This window comes from Puma concolor, chromosome C2, assembly GCF_028749965.1.
Source record: "Puma concolor isolate L17-30 chromosome C2, mPumCon1.1.hap2, whole genome shotgun sequence".
NCBI classification, from domain to species: Eukaryota; Metazoa; Chordata; class Mammalia; order Carnivora; family Felidae; genus Puma; species Puma concolor.
Window position 1 is genome coordinate 26,297,674 of NC_141675.1, and position 17,641 is coordinate 26,315,314.

General features: G+C 49.5%; 1 protein-coding gene across 1 annotated transcript in view; it reads left to right on the forward strand.

The window, feature by feature from the left end:
- SH3BP5 (SH3 domain binding protein 5) overlaps positions 1–17,641 on the forward strand; it is a 77,495-nt gene that overhangs the window by 13,885 nt on the left and 45,969 nt on the right. The window contains exon 3 of the mRNA XM_025913389.2: positions 13,147–13,275. Within this exon, the coding sequence (XP_025769174.2) occupies positions 13,147–13,275 (129 nt within the window). The remainder of the gene's footprint in view (positions 1–13,146; positions 13,276–17,641) is intronic.

Consider the following 17,641-nt stretch of genomic DNA (forward strand, 5'->3'; position numbering starts at 1 on the left):
GTGCGAGAGAAAATTATGCCATGGCTTCAATGCCTATTAGAAAAAATTAACGGAGCCTCAAGCCAAAAGTGCAGTACTGAGGCAGGCACTTTACAGGTTCAGGGGGAAGGTTCTAAACCTTCTTGGGAAGCTCTTGACATGCTGCTTTCTTTCCTTGCCCCTGGTTTTGCCAGCATCTCCGGTGGGGAAATAGAACCTTGGTATTGCATGCATTTGCTAGAAATTGGATCTACTCCCCGAGCTGGAACTTGTTAAAGCAGACCACGATTTAATGCTATAAAACGTAAGGTCAAAACTGGGTAGGAGAACTTGCTGTGGAGCAAATAGATGCTTAAACAGCATAGCATGTGATGTTGGAAAGCACAGGCTTTGCAGGTCAGGAGGGCTGGATTTGAATTCTCCCTCTGCCTCTTCATAAGCTGTGCAGTCTTTTCTGGGTTTGATTTTCTTGTGTCTAAAATGGGAAGGGTGATACCTGCCTTGCAGGGCTGGTAAGGATTAAATAAGGTGATGTTTATGAAGTGCCTGGCACAGTACCTCACGTGTAATGTTCAACAAGTGTTGGTTCTTTCTACCTTTGGTCATTTATTGAATGATGGCACCTACATAAAAAATCGTTATTGATTGAAAGCTTATTATATGCTCCGTATCGTGCTAATTGCTTTGTATGGTTCATCCGGTTCTCACAACAGCTCTTGAGGACATTGATGACAACTGGAGGCACTGACTGAAAGATTGAGCCCTTCTCCCAGGTCACGTGGCCAAGTGAGCGGGTGGGGGAGCCAAGATTTGAATTCAGGAGTCTGAGGCTGAAGGCCATGCCCTTAAGTAGTTTGGGGATGTATGTTAAGGATGTGGAGGATGAGTGTTCTGAGGTTCCTACCAGGACTATAGGTGAAAGAGGTCTAGGACTTAGGGGACCAGGTTTCTAACCTCTGCTCTGATACCAGGTACACCATCTTTGGGAGGGGAACTGTACCTCCTGAGGCCTCAGTCACCGCGTCTGTGAAATGGGAGCATCTGATCTGAATGATCAGCAGAGTGCTGAGATTTTGACTTTAATCTAGCCACATGTTGAATGAATTATGAATCCCCCTCCATCTCAATGACAGGGAAATACAAAAGCTCTTTGGTCAGTCTCTGCTGCAATAGGCTTAAATTTTTATTTTTACCGAAGCGCTACATGCACGCAGTTAAAAGCCCCTGAGAAGTTTTACCGAGAATGTCCCCTGCCTCCTTCCTTCCCACCCCCAGTTCTGCTCCCCAGAACAACCACCTTTAACGTTTTTAGCCATTTGTTCTGGTGGATTCCTCTGTATGTCTAAAGTGATGGCAGTGGGTTTTGACTTTGGCGCTGTTGCATCCTGTGCCCTCCTTTCTTTCCATCCTGAGGAGCTGTGGGCAGCGGGGAGGTTATCCAAAGGAGGCAGGAGAGCCAGCCTGCCTGGAACGCTGTGGTGGATGGAATCGTGCTTCCCACAGAGGCTGCGTGACCTCAAGAGCTTTCCAAGGTTATGTGAATTCACCATATTGTCCTAATTCTAAAACTCGTGTTCAGTACAAAACGGACCTTGTATCGCATTCCAGCTCGGTTGGTGGTTGAAACATTACCCCCGACAAACATGCGGATCAATGGGATAGTGCATCCAAAATGTAAGATTTGCGAATTTTTGAAAAAAAAGTGGGTCTTGAGGTTGAGCAGATATGTTAAGGCTTTTGGTGTAAACTTGGAAATAGTTCACTTGTGGCTGAACTCAGGAAAATGCCCTGGTTTCAGCAAATCTCTCTCCTTTTTCACAAAGAATCCTGTGGATTTAAAAACCTATGTTTGACCATGAATGAAAAAGCACTGGGACCCATCAGTCTAAGGGTGTGTGTGTCATTGGTGGGGGGGGGGGGGGTTGTTGTGCAACTTTAGTCTTTCCTCCAGGGCCTCCTAGGACTGATCCTTCTATCCCAAGATTTAAAGAGCTGTGGGTTTTTTTCCTTTGTGGTGCTTTGGACCTTGGGCTGTTGAAACATACTTTTTTGTAATTGGTTAAATTCCATTCTGGTGGCTCATGCACACGTCACATCAACAAAAAAGATGAATTGAAAGTGAGTCGTTTTTAACTGGCTCATATTATTCAAAAATATCAAGGCCATGGAGGACAAAAAAAGACTGCAGAACTGTTCCAGATTAAAGAAGGCTAGAGAAATATGACAACTAAATACAAGCTGGCGATCCTGGATTGGATCCTGAAAGATTTTGTTCCTTTACTATAAAAGACAATAGTGAGACAGTTGATGCAATTTGAATGAAGTCCTAGACCAGGTTAGTTGGCTTGGTATCTGTGTTGATTTTCAGATTCTCCTCCTTGTACTCTGGCTATGTAAGAGAGTGTCCTCAGCTTTGGGAACTATGGGCTAAAGTATTTCAGGGTAAAGGGACATCATGTCTGCATCTTACCCTCATTTTTTCCAAGTCTGAAATTATTTTATTTTATCTTTTAAGTTTGTTTATTTTTGAGACCAAGAGAGAGCGGGGGAAGGGCAGAGAAGAGAGAGAAGGAGGGAGGGAGGGAGAGAGAATCCCAAGCGGGCTCTGTGCTGTCAGCACAGAGCCCAATGCAGGCCTCAAACGCACAAACTCTGAGATCATGACCTGAGGTGAAATCCAGAGCTGGACCCTTAACCAAGTAAGCCACCCAGGTGCCCCTGAAGTTATTTTAAATTAAAAAGCTGAAAGGAAGAGCCTTCTCCTCATTCCCAGATCTGTCAAGTGCCTTAACTCAGCCTCCAAATGGCTGGGCCTGTGGGATCTTGACGTTGGATAGAGCTTCAGGGGAACCTGCATGGTTGAGGCTGGCAAGACCGCTCTGGCAGGCTGTGATGTCGTGGGAGAGGTGACTGGGTGCTCACCTGCATGTCTGGAAACATTCTACAGTCCCATCAGAGCTCTAAAACAGAGCCTTTCTGGGTAGGAGGAACTTGGTTCTACTCGGGCCTAAAGAAAGCTCTCAGATCTCTGTTCACCTCAGAAGAGAAGAACTCGCAGCAGGAAACCATATTGACCACCATCTTTTCTTACTTTCCTTTTTCCCCCCTCTTGGTAGAAGGAACCTCTTGGTAGTTCAGACCCAGGACAAGTGCGGTGCTATGAGAAGAGGAAACAGCACTTGGTCTTGTCACCAAGGCTGCATAGGGACGGCCCCTGGGTCCGGAGCTGCACAGTGCCCAAACTGGGATTAGAATCCCTTACGCTGTGTCCCACAACTGCTCAAAACAGCTTGAGTCAAAGGAATTTCTGCAAGGTTGGAGTCTTTCCTGGAACCCAAGGGAGAGAAGCACCACAGAGCCTTAAGTGTGGAGAGACGGAACATCCCAGTGTGGCCGACAGACTTGGTTTATGCCTGTTGTTCCAGCATAATTATTAATAGCGCTCCGCCTCGTCAAAAGTATCTTGGCTTGATTGATGAATCGTCTGGCCGTGTTAATTGCAGGATTAGTCAGGGAACCCAGATAATCTCCCACGAGCCTTTCCTCCGCTGCCGCCTCGTGTTCTCTCGTTGGCTTTCGCTCACTGTCTGCCCTCTCTTTGTGTCTCCCTCCTCGGGCTTCCTCTGTTCCCTGGGAGAGGGTCTTGTATCAGAAACATGGCTGCAAGGTTCTGCCTGATGCGGGGGATGGGGGTGGGGGGACCATCCCCACAGAAGGAACTAGTGGTTTTGGCCTCTGCTACTGAAGTCAGGGCTCGAGGTGGAAGAGAAAAGGAGTCAGAAGGGAAGGGAGTCAGGTACCCGGTCCTCAACAATGTGCTGGCTTCTTCCAACTCGAAGGCCCTATTTTCTTCCCTTTTCTTTCCCGTGCGTGTTTCCATTTCATCGGAGCTGTTTTAACCAGACTCTTCTGGTTGGATGGAACTGGCTGATGGGGGATTGGGCCTGCACAGAGATGGGGAATGGGGAATGCTGGCTCCAGCTTCCTGCTGGTCTTCTGCCCTGACCCTCCCCTCTCCACTCTGCTTCCTCCTGGCTCCTGCGTGCTCAAGCCTTGGCCTCGCTGGTCTGGCTCTCTAGGCCCTGGCTCTACCCCGGAGCGGTCTTTCCAATTTCGCCTCTGCTGCAAAATTCCTGAAGGCGAAGTGAGATTGTCCTGGCCCCCCTTCTCACAGGGCTGTGAAAGCCACTCCCCATGGGAGCTGGGACTGAGGGAAGGAAAGCCGGACAGAGGCAAGGAAAGAAGGCCACCCACCGGAGGGCCCGAGGAGCGAGGCGTGGTCTCAGAGTGGAAAAGTGGAGTGAAATCCAGGGTCAGGAGCTAGACCTGCGCAGTCCGCTGTAGCAAACCCTAGCCACGTGTGGCTCTTCAAATTACGATTGAAACATTAGAATTTAATTAAAAATCCAGCTAGTTGTACCAGCCACATTTCAAGCTTTTATTTAGCCACAAGTGGCCAGTGGCTTCTGCACCGGACAGCACAGATACAGAACACTTCCATTCTTGCAGAAAGTTCTGTCTGACGGCCCTGGAGAGCACTTAACCCTTTTCACCCAAGCACTGTTTTAAGTGCTTTCTTTGGGTGTTTTAGTAGCTGCCACAAGTACTCTTAAAGATTGGCGGGGGGGGGGGAAGAAAACATGGTACGTAGTAAACATAAAAACATTTCAGGTACCTTATAACTGGTCAGTAAGCCAGAATGTTTCCAGTGGTGCCCTTGGTTATGTAATTCTAGAATGTTCCTGCAAACAGAGACTTTACATTTCTGACTCGTTCATCTTCTGCCACCGTCATAATTTTTGCCTTATCCTAGTTCTGTATCTACTGTTTATTCCATATTTCCCATTAAATTGATTGACATTTTTACTTCATCTTGCTTGGAGACTTCATGACTGTAAGTGAAAAGCCATCAAAAGGAAATACTTTTTTTGAGAGAGAGAGAGAGAGAGCGTGCCCATGTGTGTGCATGTGCACGAGTGGGGAAGGGGCAGACAGAGAGAGAGAGAGAGAGAATATCCCAATCAGGCTCCATGCCCAGCACAGGGCCTGATGCAAGGCTCGATCTCACAACTGTGAGATCATGACCTGAGCCAAAATCAAGAGCCAGATGCTTAACTGACTGAACCCCGCCCCCCCCCCAGGTGCCCTGGAAATGTGTTTTTATTTAAAGTGAGCTTTTTATTATTTTTAATTTTAATTCCAGTAGAGTTAATATACAGCATTATATTAGTTTCAGATGTACAACATAGTCATTCAACAATGCTATTCATCTCTCAGTGCTCATCATGAGTGTACTCTTAAAGCAAGGTTTTTATTGAAGAATTTTCTGCGTGTGTGCAAGTGCCCAACTCCTAAGGGCACAGCTTGGTGACTTTCAAACCAGTGCCGTTTTGTTTCCAGTGGATGTGTTTTGCTTATCAAATTCTAGCAGATTCCCTTCTCTATGGAAGGCTCAGCTAGATTAGCTCCCCCTTTCTCAAAATGTGGATTAGCAGCTGCATTTGCTGTGGAGACATGGTAGCACCCAACAGGACCCTCTCCTTGGACAAAATCAGAAGGATTCAAGAAAGATCTGAGCAGGAACAACTGCTTCGCTGTTACTGAAAATACACTGGTGTTTCCAGTGTGTGAGATGTCTTTGCAGGGCAGGCCCCGGGGGGGGGGGGGGGGGGGGGGGCGGGGAAGGGTATGGCTTAGTCTACACAGCAGACCTGATGCTTCTGGCCTCAAGTTCCCTTTACACTCTTTTTTTTTTTTTTTTTAACGTTTTCTTTTGTTTAAATGTTTATTTATTTTTGAGAGAGAGAGAGAGAGCAAGTGGGGTGTGGCAGAGAGAGAGGGAGACAGAATCAGAAACAGGCTCCAGGCTCTGAGCTGTCAGCACAGAGCCGGACACGGGGCTTGAACTCAGACCGTGAGATTGTAACGAGCCAGAGTCAGACACCTACCTGACTGAGCCACCCAGGTGCCTCTCCCTTTACACTCTTATAATCATTGAGTACCCCAGAGAGCTCTGTGTGGGTAATAAATATATTTGCTGTGTTAGAAAAGTTAACCTCAGTGGCTCAGTAGGTTAAGCATCCGACTCTTGATTTCAGCTCAGGTCATGATCTCATGGTTTGTGGGTTTGAACCCTACGTCGGGCTCTCTACTGTCAGCACAGAGCCCCCTTGGGATCCTCTGTCTCCCTCTCCCTCCCTCCCTCCCTCTCCCCCCTGTCTCTCAAAAATAAACATACATTAAAAAAAGTTAAATTCATTCATTATTAAATTCATTCATTAAAAATTACAATAATAAACCTATTACACGTTGACATATTTTATGAGAAAATAAGTATTTTCCCAAACGAAAGAAAAAAAAAATTCGTGAAAGGAAATTAATCATTTAATGGTTTTTTTGTCTTACAAGTCTCTTTGTAGTCTGGCTTCCTAGAGGGGCTGAGTTGTGTGCTTCTGCATTCCGTCTGCTGCCATGTCTCCTATGAAGTAGTCTCTGGGAAACCCCACTGAAAACTCAGAATGAAGGTGAAAAGGCAAATAAGTCCAGTGTGATTAGGAAAATGGTTTTGACCTTGCAGAGCCTCAGGGACCCCTACCATGGTCCCCTGGACCACACTTTGGGAACCTACAGGTGAAGTGAAAGCCATTGGATGAAAAGACTAAAGGTATGTGTTCTTGTCTGAAGTCTGGCACGCACTGGCGTGTGACCTCAGGCCACATAGCGCTTTACCTGAGATATGTGTAGGCTGGGGACCATCATTCTTGCTCAGCCCGTCTTACAGGGTCATTGTGAGGCTCAGGTAATGCCTGTGAAATCTCTCTGCAAGCAGCAGTGTATTTATACATGGCATTACTCAGGCTCTTTTGAAGTATGGTGTCATCTTTAATTTGTAGGACAGTTATTTTTAAAAACTGATGTCCCATCTTAATCTCCCTTGGTTCTGGGGACACCTTTGTGGAGGAGAAAGGCCGTCATTCTCAGCTTACAGGTGACATCATTGAGGCTTTGATGAGCGGATTGGCCAGAAAACAGACTCGTCTTCAGTGGGGTGACACCTGGCGCACTGTCTCCAAGGCACGCCGGCCCTGGCCAGTTTGGTTTCGCTGGAGTTCTTACCTGATACTGGCCTGTATTTTTGACACGCAAGTTCAAAACAGGGATTCTGTGCCACCATCAGCAGTTCTTTGAATAAATTGCCCTGAGTCACCTAATGGAAATGACACAGTTTTCAGATTTGACGATCTCAGGGATCCCAGCTGAGGGAACCAGCCCCGCCTGGTAAATGGCTTGTTTTTCAGGGCTGGTAAAAGGTCTGCTGGCTCTCCCGAGGTAAGGTTATACAGAAGTGCATGGGTCGTTTACTGTAGGGAAAATAGTTTTCTCTCCTCCCGGGACATTCCTGGAAGTAACCCTCCACTCTGATCTTGGGAAACACGTTTGCCTGTACTTGTAGGAAATGGGAGAACCACAGTCCTTTTCTTGAACTAGGAAATAAGGCAAAAAGCACAAGGTCAGTTGCGGCAAGCTGTCTGAAAGATGTAGCCAACTGGCACTCGGAGGGATTTAGAGAAATGCTTTGTCCAGGTTAGTTCCGGGTTCTGTTCCATATAAACATGACTTTGTTGTCAGGGTTAAAAGCCTCTAGCACTTAACCATATTTAATTACTAGTGCTTTGCCATAATACGACTGTAGACTGACCCTCTCCTCCCTATCTATATTAATTATGACTACTTTAAGGCCTACTTGTCTATCTTTTTTATTTCATTCAATTGCGAATGACAGAAATGCAATTCAACTACTTTAAGCAAAACATAAAACAGTTGCGACAGCTGAGGTTGTGTGTGCTGTTTTGGCTCTGGGGAAGGTGGAGTGTAGGGTGAGACTGTAAAGCATTGCCACTTCCGGAAGCTCAGAGTGTTGCCCGCTGGGACTTCCTCCCTCTCCCAGGCTCTCCCCTCCTGTTGCCAAGATGGCTGCCATCTGCTCTAGCCTTTCATTCTATTCTCTCAGCCTTCTCCGTGAAAAATAGTTCCTCCGACCGGTTCAGAAAAGTCCCAGAATGAAGTCTCATTGGTTCTCATGGGTCACATGCTTTCCCTCAATCATCGAAGCTAGGTGTATCCAAATCTGACTGGCCAGGCCTGGGTCACGTGACCACTTCTGGGCCCTGGGTGAGGCCCAAGAAAGTCAAGGCTGTTAGCATTGGGCTGGCAGAAAAGATGGGGGTTTGTGGGCCCTCACACTCCAGTGTTTGTGGAGACGTGTTACTCAAATGGCTAGGATTTTCTGTGGAATGGTAAAAGAACTGGGTCGGCATTATCTTCTCAGGGAGAAGGCTGGCTTTGTGTTTAGCTTTTAACGCGTCTTGGATGAATAGGCTTGTTGGTGGTTGGACGTCAGCCAGCCATGCATCATCATCCCTGGCAACACAGCCTCATTTATAGAGGGAAAACACTGATGTCAAATCAAGTCCTTTGGGTGCAATACCCTTTGATGGCCACACGCTTACCCAGGCTGGTGGTCCCAGGATCTGCCCACCAGCATCCCCTGAGAAGCCCTGTTCACTCTTTGGTAAAACCCAGATCTGATCTGGTCATGCCTCTGCTTAAAAATTCACCACGGTATCTTAGCACAGTTTTTAAAAAGGCAAAAAAAAATAAAAAATAAATAAATAAATAAAAATAACCCCATCCTACCCCATTCCCATCTTCCCCTCCCTTAAGGGCAGTTTGATCAGTTGACCATATTTTAGCTGATTAGGTATTAACTTCTATGACTAAATGAATGGTGGGCTCTGTGTGGCTGCTTGTTGATTTGTCAGTTTTAGTTAACCATCTGCCAGCATCCCAATTGGAAGATGAGATTTTCATTTCTTTCCTCCCTCCGTCCCCCCAAACCACCTCTCTTTCTCACTTCCTTTCCTCCCAACAGAACTATCTTGTAGTCAGTATTCAGTGTACGTTATCAAAGCTGTGGAAGTACTTCATAGTGGAGTCTTCCAGTAAACTAGATCACTTTTTGTGGAAGAATGCATTCTTTGGTCATTTCTGCCAGGGGCTCACGGGAAGTAAATTGAGATTTACGTGAAAAGAAAAAAAAAATCCACCCCGTCTCCCCACTGTGCTGGGATAAAGTTCACACGCCTTAACTCAGCACGCACACCCTTCCTTGCTCCAACCCCCACCAGCCCTCCCGCCAGCCGCTCTTTGCTCACGTTCCTCCCTCTGCTTCTAGTGCCCCTCCCTCCCTGTCTGGTGAAATCCCCTTTCTTAGGGGCCTGGCTTGGGTGACACTTGGGGTGGCCTTTCCAGCTGTGTGTCCGCTGCACTGTGTGTGTATTGAGGCCTTAGTGTTTATCGTGCTGCCTTATACTTGTCTATTTGCTGCTTGAGTTTAAATCTTGGTTCGGGGCGCCTGGGTGGCGCAGTCGGTTAAGCGTCCGACTTCAGCCAGGTCACGATCTCGCGCTCCGTGAGTTCGAGCCCCGCATCAGGCTCTGGGCTGATGGCTCGGAGCCTGGAGCCTGTTTCCGATTCTGTGTCTCCCTCTCTTTCTGCCCTTCCCCCGTTCATGCTCTGTCTCTCTCTGTCCCAAAAATAAATAAAAACCGTTGAAAAAAAAAAAATTTAAAAAAAAAAATAAATAAATAAATCTTGGTTCTGCCATTTCCCAGCTCCGTGGCTTCAGGCATGTTACCTTCGGGCCTCAGTTTTCCTCTTCGTAAAATGCGAATAACAGCAGTATAGCACCTGCCTGATCAGGTTGTGATTGCACGAATTGATGGAATGAAAGCATCTGTGGTCACGTCTGCCACATAGTAAATTGCCCATCTGGGCTCTGCATCCCTCTCCCTCCCTCAGAAAGGCAGGCGTGGTGGGCTATATTCACCCGTGACCAGAATAGCTCTTGGCAAATCAAAAGTCTCCGGGGGCCGGGCTGGGCACCTCAGTGGGTGATGCAGGCTGGCTGTGATTCAGGCAAAGGGCTGGTGGGGACTGGAAAGGGAAATCTCTTTCTAAGGGGGCATCTCCTCCACTTCTAGCCAGTGGTTTCCAGGTAGGAATGAGGGCCCCATGTTGCTAGATTATCAGATTCTTTTTATGAGAAAATCGAGAATCCACTTAAAAAAAAAAAAAATACAGATTTTCCTGACATTTAGTACCCAGCGTACGGACCAAAGGCACTAAGCCTACTGGCCCAGGGGCCACTGGTTTGGGGCCCAGTTCTCATTTTACAAAAGAGACCCGGAGTGATGATGTGATCTGCCCTGGGTCACACGCTGATGATGGCCCTCCGTTTTCTTACCTGTGATCTGGATACAGCACTGGTCCTGCGTCTCGTCAGGGTGGGGACTTGAAGAATTCAGTCATGCTTGTGAGTGCATTTGCAAAGCATCTGCCTACACGGTGTGACAGGTTGTTACTTCCGTCCTGTCAGCTGCCCCTGCCTCAGAGGGACGACCTCGGTGTTTTTAAAACAGGATCACGGGTCTCTTTTTGTGCCGGGTGGTAATGGGGGATTGCGTGTACTTGCTGAGCATGTACTGTGCGTCCAGGAGCTATTAGTTGTGTTACATTTGCATTCTCCTTTATTCCTTTTTTTCTGCCCTCCCTATGAGATGGAAAGTAACGATTTAATTGGTAATAAAAATGATGAGTCCAGAAGTTGCCTGATGAGGGCCTCACAGAGGTTTGGTGGAGATTGGATCCATCTCTCTGGTTAAAAAAAGAAAAAAAAAAAAAATCCCGGGCTTCAGACAACATGCTGCCTCCTACATATTGGAAATGCAGTCTGGCCGGGGCTCAGCGGGGCTAGTCCCTGGGCTGCCCTGTGCACCCACGCCACTTCCTCTCCAGGACAGACCTGGTGTGCTTTGTTTCCAGAAGCTGTAGCAGGTGACTGCGGGCTTGGCCACATAGAAGAGAAGGCAGAGAAGAAGATGATGATACAGGGCCCGCGAAAGGGACCAAGGCCAGTGTCAGAAGTAGGATGGGGCTCAGGAGCTGAGAAGCGCCCATGTGAGGCAAAGGCAGCACCCTCGTATGCTCGAGTGCCGGCATCATTTTCAAACCCATCTGGCAAGCCCTGGTGCAGTAGGATGGAGGACACACAAGTGGGACACACAAGTGGGCAGAGCCTTCTTCACCCCCCTGAGCCATCCCCTTGGCCCAAGAGGCCCCTACAGTTCGATGCTTAGAGATAGTCTTCAGATAGTTGCTCGTGAGGCGGGCCCTCTGCAGCCAGTGGAGCACACGTGTTTGTGTTTGTTTTAATTTTTTTTAACGTTTGTTTTTGAGAGAGAGAGGGGGGAGGGAGGGAAGGAGGGAGGGGTAGAGAGAGAGGGAGACACAGAATGTGAAGCAGGCTCTAGGCTCTGAGCTGTCAGTACAGAGCCTGACGTAGGGCTCAAACTCACGGACCTCGAGATCATGACCTGAGCCGAAGGTCGGACGCTTCACTGACTGAGCCACCCAGGTGCCCCAGCACATGTGTTTTACCAGCTGGGTGGCTGCTCGGTCTTGGGGCAGCCCCACGGCTGGTGTTCATGCATCGTTCCTTCTCTGAGTATCTATTTCCCCTCTCAGATGTGTGCCCCTTTCCTCCCACCCCCACGAGGCTGTGTCAGGCAAATGCCTAAGGGAAAAGGAGTAGAGGGGTGTGGGGTCTGGAAAGTACTAACTCAACCCTCCAATGTCTCCCTAGACATCGGACTGAGTTCCTTCTTTTTAATTTTATTTCCTCCTCGTGAAGTCCGTGGATCTGGGTTTCTTGACTTTGACACTGTGGTTAAGCCTAGAATGGCCTGCCTGCCTGTTCCTCCCTTCCAACCCCTAATTGAGACCTAAGTTGCTTGTAGCTGCCTCCAGGATGGGTGGCCACCCTTATTTCTTGCTGTTTTCCACATTTCGGACTTCTAGTTTCATTCAGACCGTGCCGTTCCCTCTCCCCTCTTGGCCGAATATGGCTTCTCTGCCTGCTCGGGGCTCAGTATTTCCTCTCCCTCTCTCCCAAGTGACCATTCATGCTCCCGGCTTCTGTATAGATATCACCCCTCTGGATGTTTTCCAAGTCTCTCTCTCACCGCCCCGTCCCGCCTTACCAGACCTTGTGAGGTTCTCTGCTGCTGGGTTCCGTGGCACCTGTACCGGTCTCATCCTGGCGTGGACTTTTCTGGAATGGCTATAATGCCTACCTCACCCGCCAGACTGGACGTGTCCTGTGGGCAGGGACCAAGCCCCACACCCAGCATAGGGTCTGGCATGTGGGAAGTTTCCGATCAGTGTTTCCGCATGGAGGACTACATTATACGGTTGAGGACTCCATGGGAGCATAGGACATGGTGCCATCACTGAAGCTGCCCACTGAGGAGATAGAGCTTTTAAATCAAGCCTGAGCTGTTCATCTTCATATAGTAGTCACTGGCCACACTTACTTTTATTTTTATTTACTTTCATTAAAAACTTTTTTGGGGGCGTCTGGGTGGGTCAGCCGGTTGAGCCTCCGACTTCAGCTCAGGTCGCGATCTCGCGGTCCGTGAGTTTGAGCCCCACATCGGGCTCTGTGCTGACCACTCAGAGCCTGGAGCCTGTTTCGGATTCTGTGTCTCCCTCTCTCTCTGACCCTCCCCCATTCATGCTCTGTCTCTCTCTGTCTCAAAGATAAATAAACGTTAAAAAAATTTTTTTTTAACTTTTTTTCACGTTTATTTTTGAGAGAGAGAGCACGAGTGGAGGAGCAGAGGGAGAGGGAGACACAGAATCTGAAGCAGGCTCCAGGCTCCAAGCTGTCAGCAGAGCCCCACGCGGGACTGCGAGATCATGACCTGAGCCAAAGTTGGCTGCTTAACCGACTGAGCCACCCCGTGCTTATTTTTAAAATAGAAATATACTTACTTAAAACTGAATAAGTTGGAAACCCATTTCCTCAGCCTCCTTAGCCAATTTCAAGTGCTCAGTAGCCAAATGTGGCTAGTGGCTACCATATTGGACAGTGTGATAGAACATTTCCAGTATCACAGAGTTTTAGACGGTGCTGCTCACAAAGATATTAATTTAGGAGCTTGTAGGTTTTGCAAAGGCCCTCCTTGGTGCTTTTGGATAGAGAAAGTGGATTTTCGCGGATGCCTCCTTAAGCCTCAACTGGTCCTCGTTTTCTCTTGGCTGCAGGATGCCCGTCAGAAGTTCCGCTCCGTTCTGGTGGAAGCAACGGTGAAGCTGGACGAGCTGGTGAAGAAAATTGGCAAAGCTGTGGAAGACTCGAAGCCCTACTGGGAGGCCCGGAGGGTGGCGAGGCAGGTAAGGTAGCCCCGCTGACCGTCTCCCCTGCCTCCGCCCCAAACCATGTTTTGGATGCACCTTCTGACTTCTGTGTCCCCGGTCGAAGGTTAGAAGCACGAGTCCCCCAGGATGCAGAGCCACCACGACTTTGTATACACTGCATTTGAAGACAGCCTCTTGCTTTCTCCTTCCCCCTACCCAAGCTGCTCCATTCCAGCTCCTGACGCTATTAATAGAGTGTGGGTGCTGGCATTTGGCCGACCCTGTGAGTGGGTGCCACCTGGATACCGAGATAGTGCCCAGATCTGCACCCCCCCCCCCCCCCCCCCAGGCAGCTGGGCCAGCTGGTGTGGATGAGAGGACGTGTCTAGAAGACAGGGTGTCTTCCTCTGCCCTCTCTGGTGATCGCCTGGCAGGCAGCAGGCAGAAGACTCCCTCCCTTGCAGCGTCTCCTCTCTGGTTTGAGAGGAATTTACCATTTGCTTCTCTTGAGACGTGGGTTCTCTGCCCCGAGAGCCCAAATAGGCAACTGGGGAACTGGCACCGACAAAGGGGCAGCAGAGGGGAGCTGTGGTCAGGCGATTGCTGGACGGCATGGGACCGGGCTCTGGTTTCAGAGTGTGTCCTCCTTTGTCCCCACTGAGGTGGTGCAGTGTTCTGCCTCTGTCCCCTCCCAGCCTCCGCTAGCCGGCCCCGTGAGTGGGGGAGGAAAAGAGCCCCCAACGCTCACCGATGTCTGCTGGGTGCCAGCCCCGGGGCTTTCGCACACCCCCGCTCGCTCTGGCTTCCTCGCACCATGTCTTTTCAGTGTGCGTGGCCACCCAGAACGGGCCTAAGCGGTTGGTCCAGACTGTCGGTCCCATCCGTGTCGTGTGTTTATGTGACGGAAGGTGCCGGTAAGAAAGCGTTCAGTGAGTGACGGGGACGTGTACACCAGGGTGCGCACGCGTGCGGTTGGGCACGGTAGAGCAGGGAGGGTGAACTCTTGGGGAGACGAAGCCTCAGAAATCTAGGAACATGTTCAGACCAGACCTGTCGAGGGTCAGGGGCCAGGACTTGGGCGTTCTTCCTCTTTGCCCTGCCTCCGCGGGCCTCTCAAATTTCTCATCAGGGGATTCCCTTGATGCTTTAGTGGCTCTCCTGAGATCCTAGCTGCGTATGTGTGTTCATACTCTGAACCCTGAGCTGAGCTTTCTGTTTGGAACCTGCCAGATAGGTTGCCTTATTCCTAGACAGAATGGCCACCTGAACCCTTGCTCCTTCCTGACCAGCTAAACCGGGTTGGTCAGCATCGGAGTGCCTGTTACTCACTGGGCTGCAGCAAACTCTGAGCAGCCGCCCCCTCTTTCTGCCTTTCTCTGGGAGGTGAAACCCTTCTTAAAAGGTCCTCCAGACCCTGAGGTATTGTCTCCAAAGTGCCTGTGTCTCACTGGTCTTTAAGGGGCATCCCCAGCTGGGATGTAGCCCAGAGTAGCAGTATTCTTGACCTGAAATTGCAGTGCAAAGGGTTTGGGTTTTGGGTTTGAGGAGAAATTTACGATAATTTAACATAAACATTGATCAGTACCAAGGAGGTCGTGAAACCTTTTCTGAAAGTCTTCAACACTTGAATTTATTGCCCTCTGACTCTCTTGAGCCCACAAATATCTCTTAGAACTGTCTATATGCCCGTGCCTCGGGATCGTTAAGAGACTGGTCTGTTAAAACAACCCCTTGGAGTTGCGGCAGTGGTTTCCTCACTTGGTCCCCTGAACTCGGGCTTCGACACCAAGCTGGTGAACAGGACCTTTGTGTTCAGGGACCGGTGGAGGTTGGCCCATCAGGTCACTGGCCCCAGCAGGTGGGAGGTGTCCATCTTTGGCTGTACTCGTGTCACATGTGCTCCTACCTCAGAGTCTTGGAATTTGCTGGTCCTTCTGTTTGGCGTTGTCTAGTTTTTTAGCGTTTATTTTGAGAGAGAGCGTGCACAAGTGGGGGAAGAGCAGAGGTGGGGAGAGAGAGAGAGAGAATGAATGAACGAACGAACGAATGAATTAATCCCAAGCAGGCTCCACGCTGTCAGCACAGAGCCCGACATGGGACTTGAACTCATGAACTGTGAGATCGTGACCTGAGCCAAAATCGAGAGTCAGACGCTTAACTGTCTGAGCCACCCAGGTGCCCCTCTGTTTGGCATTGTCTTAACCCCAGAATCTGCATGGTCTGCTCACTCGGCTGTTCTTCACTTTTCTGCTCAAATGTCACTTTATCAACAACAAAGCCTCCCTGGGCCACCATTTAAATAACTGCTACTTGCTGTCTCCACCACCACCATCCCTTGTTCCTTGATGTGCTTTTTCTCCATGGCACTCTTTCTGACTTGTTATTGTTGTTTGTAGTAGCGAAGCTCCATGAGGGCTAACGGAACAAATGAGTGTGAACCACGCATTGACAGGCCTCCAGCAGGGCCAGTGTTCCTCCCGGCCCTTCCTCGGCATTCTGAGCGTTTCCTTTGTTGTCCCTGGTCCTCCCCACCCCCCCCGCCCCCCGGCTTTCCTGCCCTGTGGCCACATAAGCGGAAGGATAGGAACACAGCTGGCAAATCTGTTCATCTAAATCTCATTTGCCGGGTAGGTCCCCAGTTGTCTGTGGCACATCTGGGATAGATCTCATACCACTCTCTTCTTTTCCCTCTCCAAATCCTCTTTGATGGGAAAAGAGGTAGGAGGGAGCTGGGTCGGCAGAGTCTCCCTGCTGGGCAGCTGTGAACTATGGCATCGCTCCTTCCTCTCATCCCTTCTCGTGGCTAGTGAGGCTAGTGATCGTGACAATTACGGAGTCCCTTGGGTGAGCCACTGAGTCATCAGGTCTCACAAGATAATAGCCAGACCCTGGGGATGACTGAGTGACTCACTGTCAACTGGCAGAGGCCAAGAAGAATGTGAAGGGAACCCCTGCCTTCTTGCAGGTGGGGCAGGAAAAGGAGGGCGGAGAAGGCCCGGAGTGACCTCTGCCCCTCGCCCGCAAGGGACCTTGCTGGCGTATAGCCGAGGAACTGGAAGGATGCTCAAAGGCTGAGGCGGGGCACGGATGTCACATTTCATCTGGGCACACGGTGGGCTGTCTGGGCTTGGGCCAGGTGACTCGGTCTGTTTGTGTACCAGCATCCTCTGCCCTTCCTGATGGCGAAGGGGGTGGGGCCCACCTCCAGCGGCTGCCAGTTGGGCTTCCTGTTTTCTTCCTCTCTCTGATCCCCACCCCCTTCCCTTCTGTATTTACAGACCCTCTGGCTGTGTACAGCAGGGGCGGTCTCTGAGCATCTCCTTCAACGTGTATCGTGAGGCACTGTGTTCCCAGAGCCTCTGCCTCCTGGTCTAGGAAGCAGGGGTGGTTACGGGAGCCGCCTCGGCTCTCCCCGTGAGGTTGTCTCAGGACTTCAGGGAGGCACCGTGTTTGACAGGGGAATCCCTGCATGAGCGTAGGTTTCAGCTGCATTAAACAACTTTTTTTGTTGGAGAAAATTTCGAAAATAGACGAAACGAAGAAAAGAAGTCCCTGTATCTTCTGTTAATATTTGATTTGTGTCTCCTTTTTTTTTTTTTTTTTTTTGTATGAGATCATCCTGGTGGTGGTTTTATGATCTGTCTCTCTGAATGCCCATGTCCATCCATCCAGAGCCCTGATGCAGAAGAGACTTAAAGAGCTTGGTTTTCCGTGAAGAGTCTACAAAGAGTTGTAATTGTTGGGTCAGTAGAAATTGTATTTGCTCATCAAAAATTTGCGTTAACTTTATTGGTCCTGTTGTCACGTTGGATAAGGGATGAGTCAGCTCCAGTCCTCTGATTGTGAAAATCCAGCCCAAATTCCGCCAAGAGGAGGGAGAACATAGCCCCCCACGCCCAGCTGGGGTGGGGGCAGGGAACTGGCTTTCATTTATTTGAGGGTTTTTGTCCTTGAGCCAGAGCATGTTTGTAAGGCTGCTTTGACATACCTGTCAGCCCACGTGGCCTTCAGCGTGTATAAGGCGTCAGTGTCTGACGAGGGGGTGGAGCCATGTGAGCCCGAACAGTTGAGCGTTTCTTGCTAGCTTTGCTCCTGGGGCTCTGACTGGTCTAGCAGTGGCCCTGGGCCTGTCGTTTTTATCACTGCCAGTCCCAATGCTTCCGCTTTTTTGTTTCTCTTTTGAAAGTGCGGTAAACTATAGAGAACGTACATATCACCATTTGAGCCGTTTCGAAATGTGTAACTGAGCAGCATTAAGTATGTTCCTATTAGGGAGCAGCCCCACCGCCATCCATCTTCAAGTTGTGTTAGATGCCAACTCCCCCTTCCTCCCTCCACCCCAGCCCTTGGCAACCATGGTTCTACTTTCTGTCTCTGGGATTTTGACTCTTCTGAGTGCCCC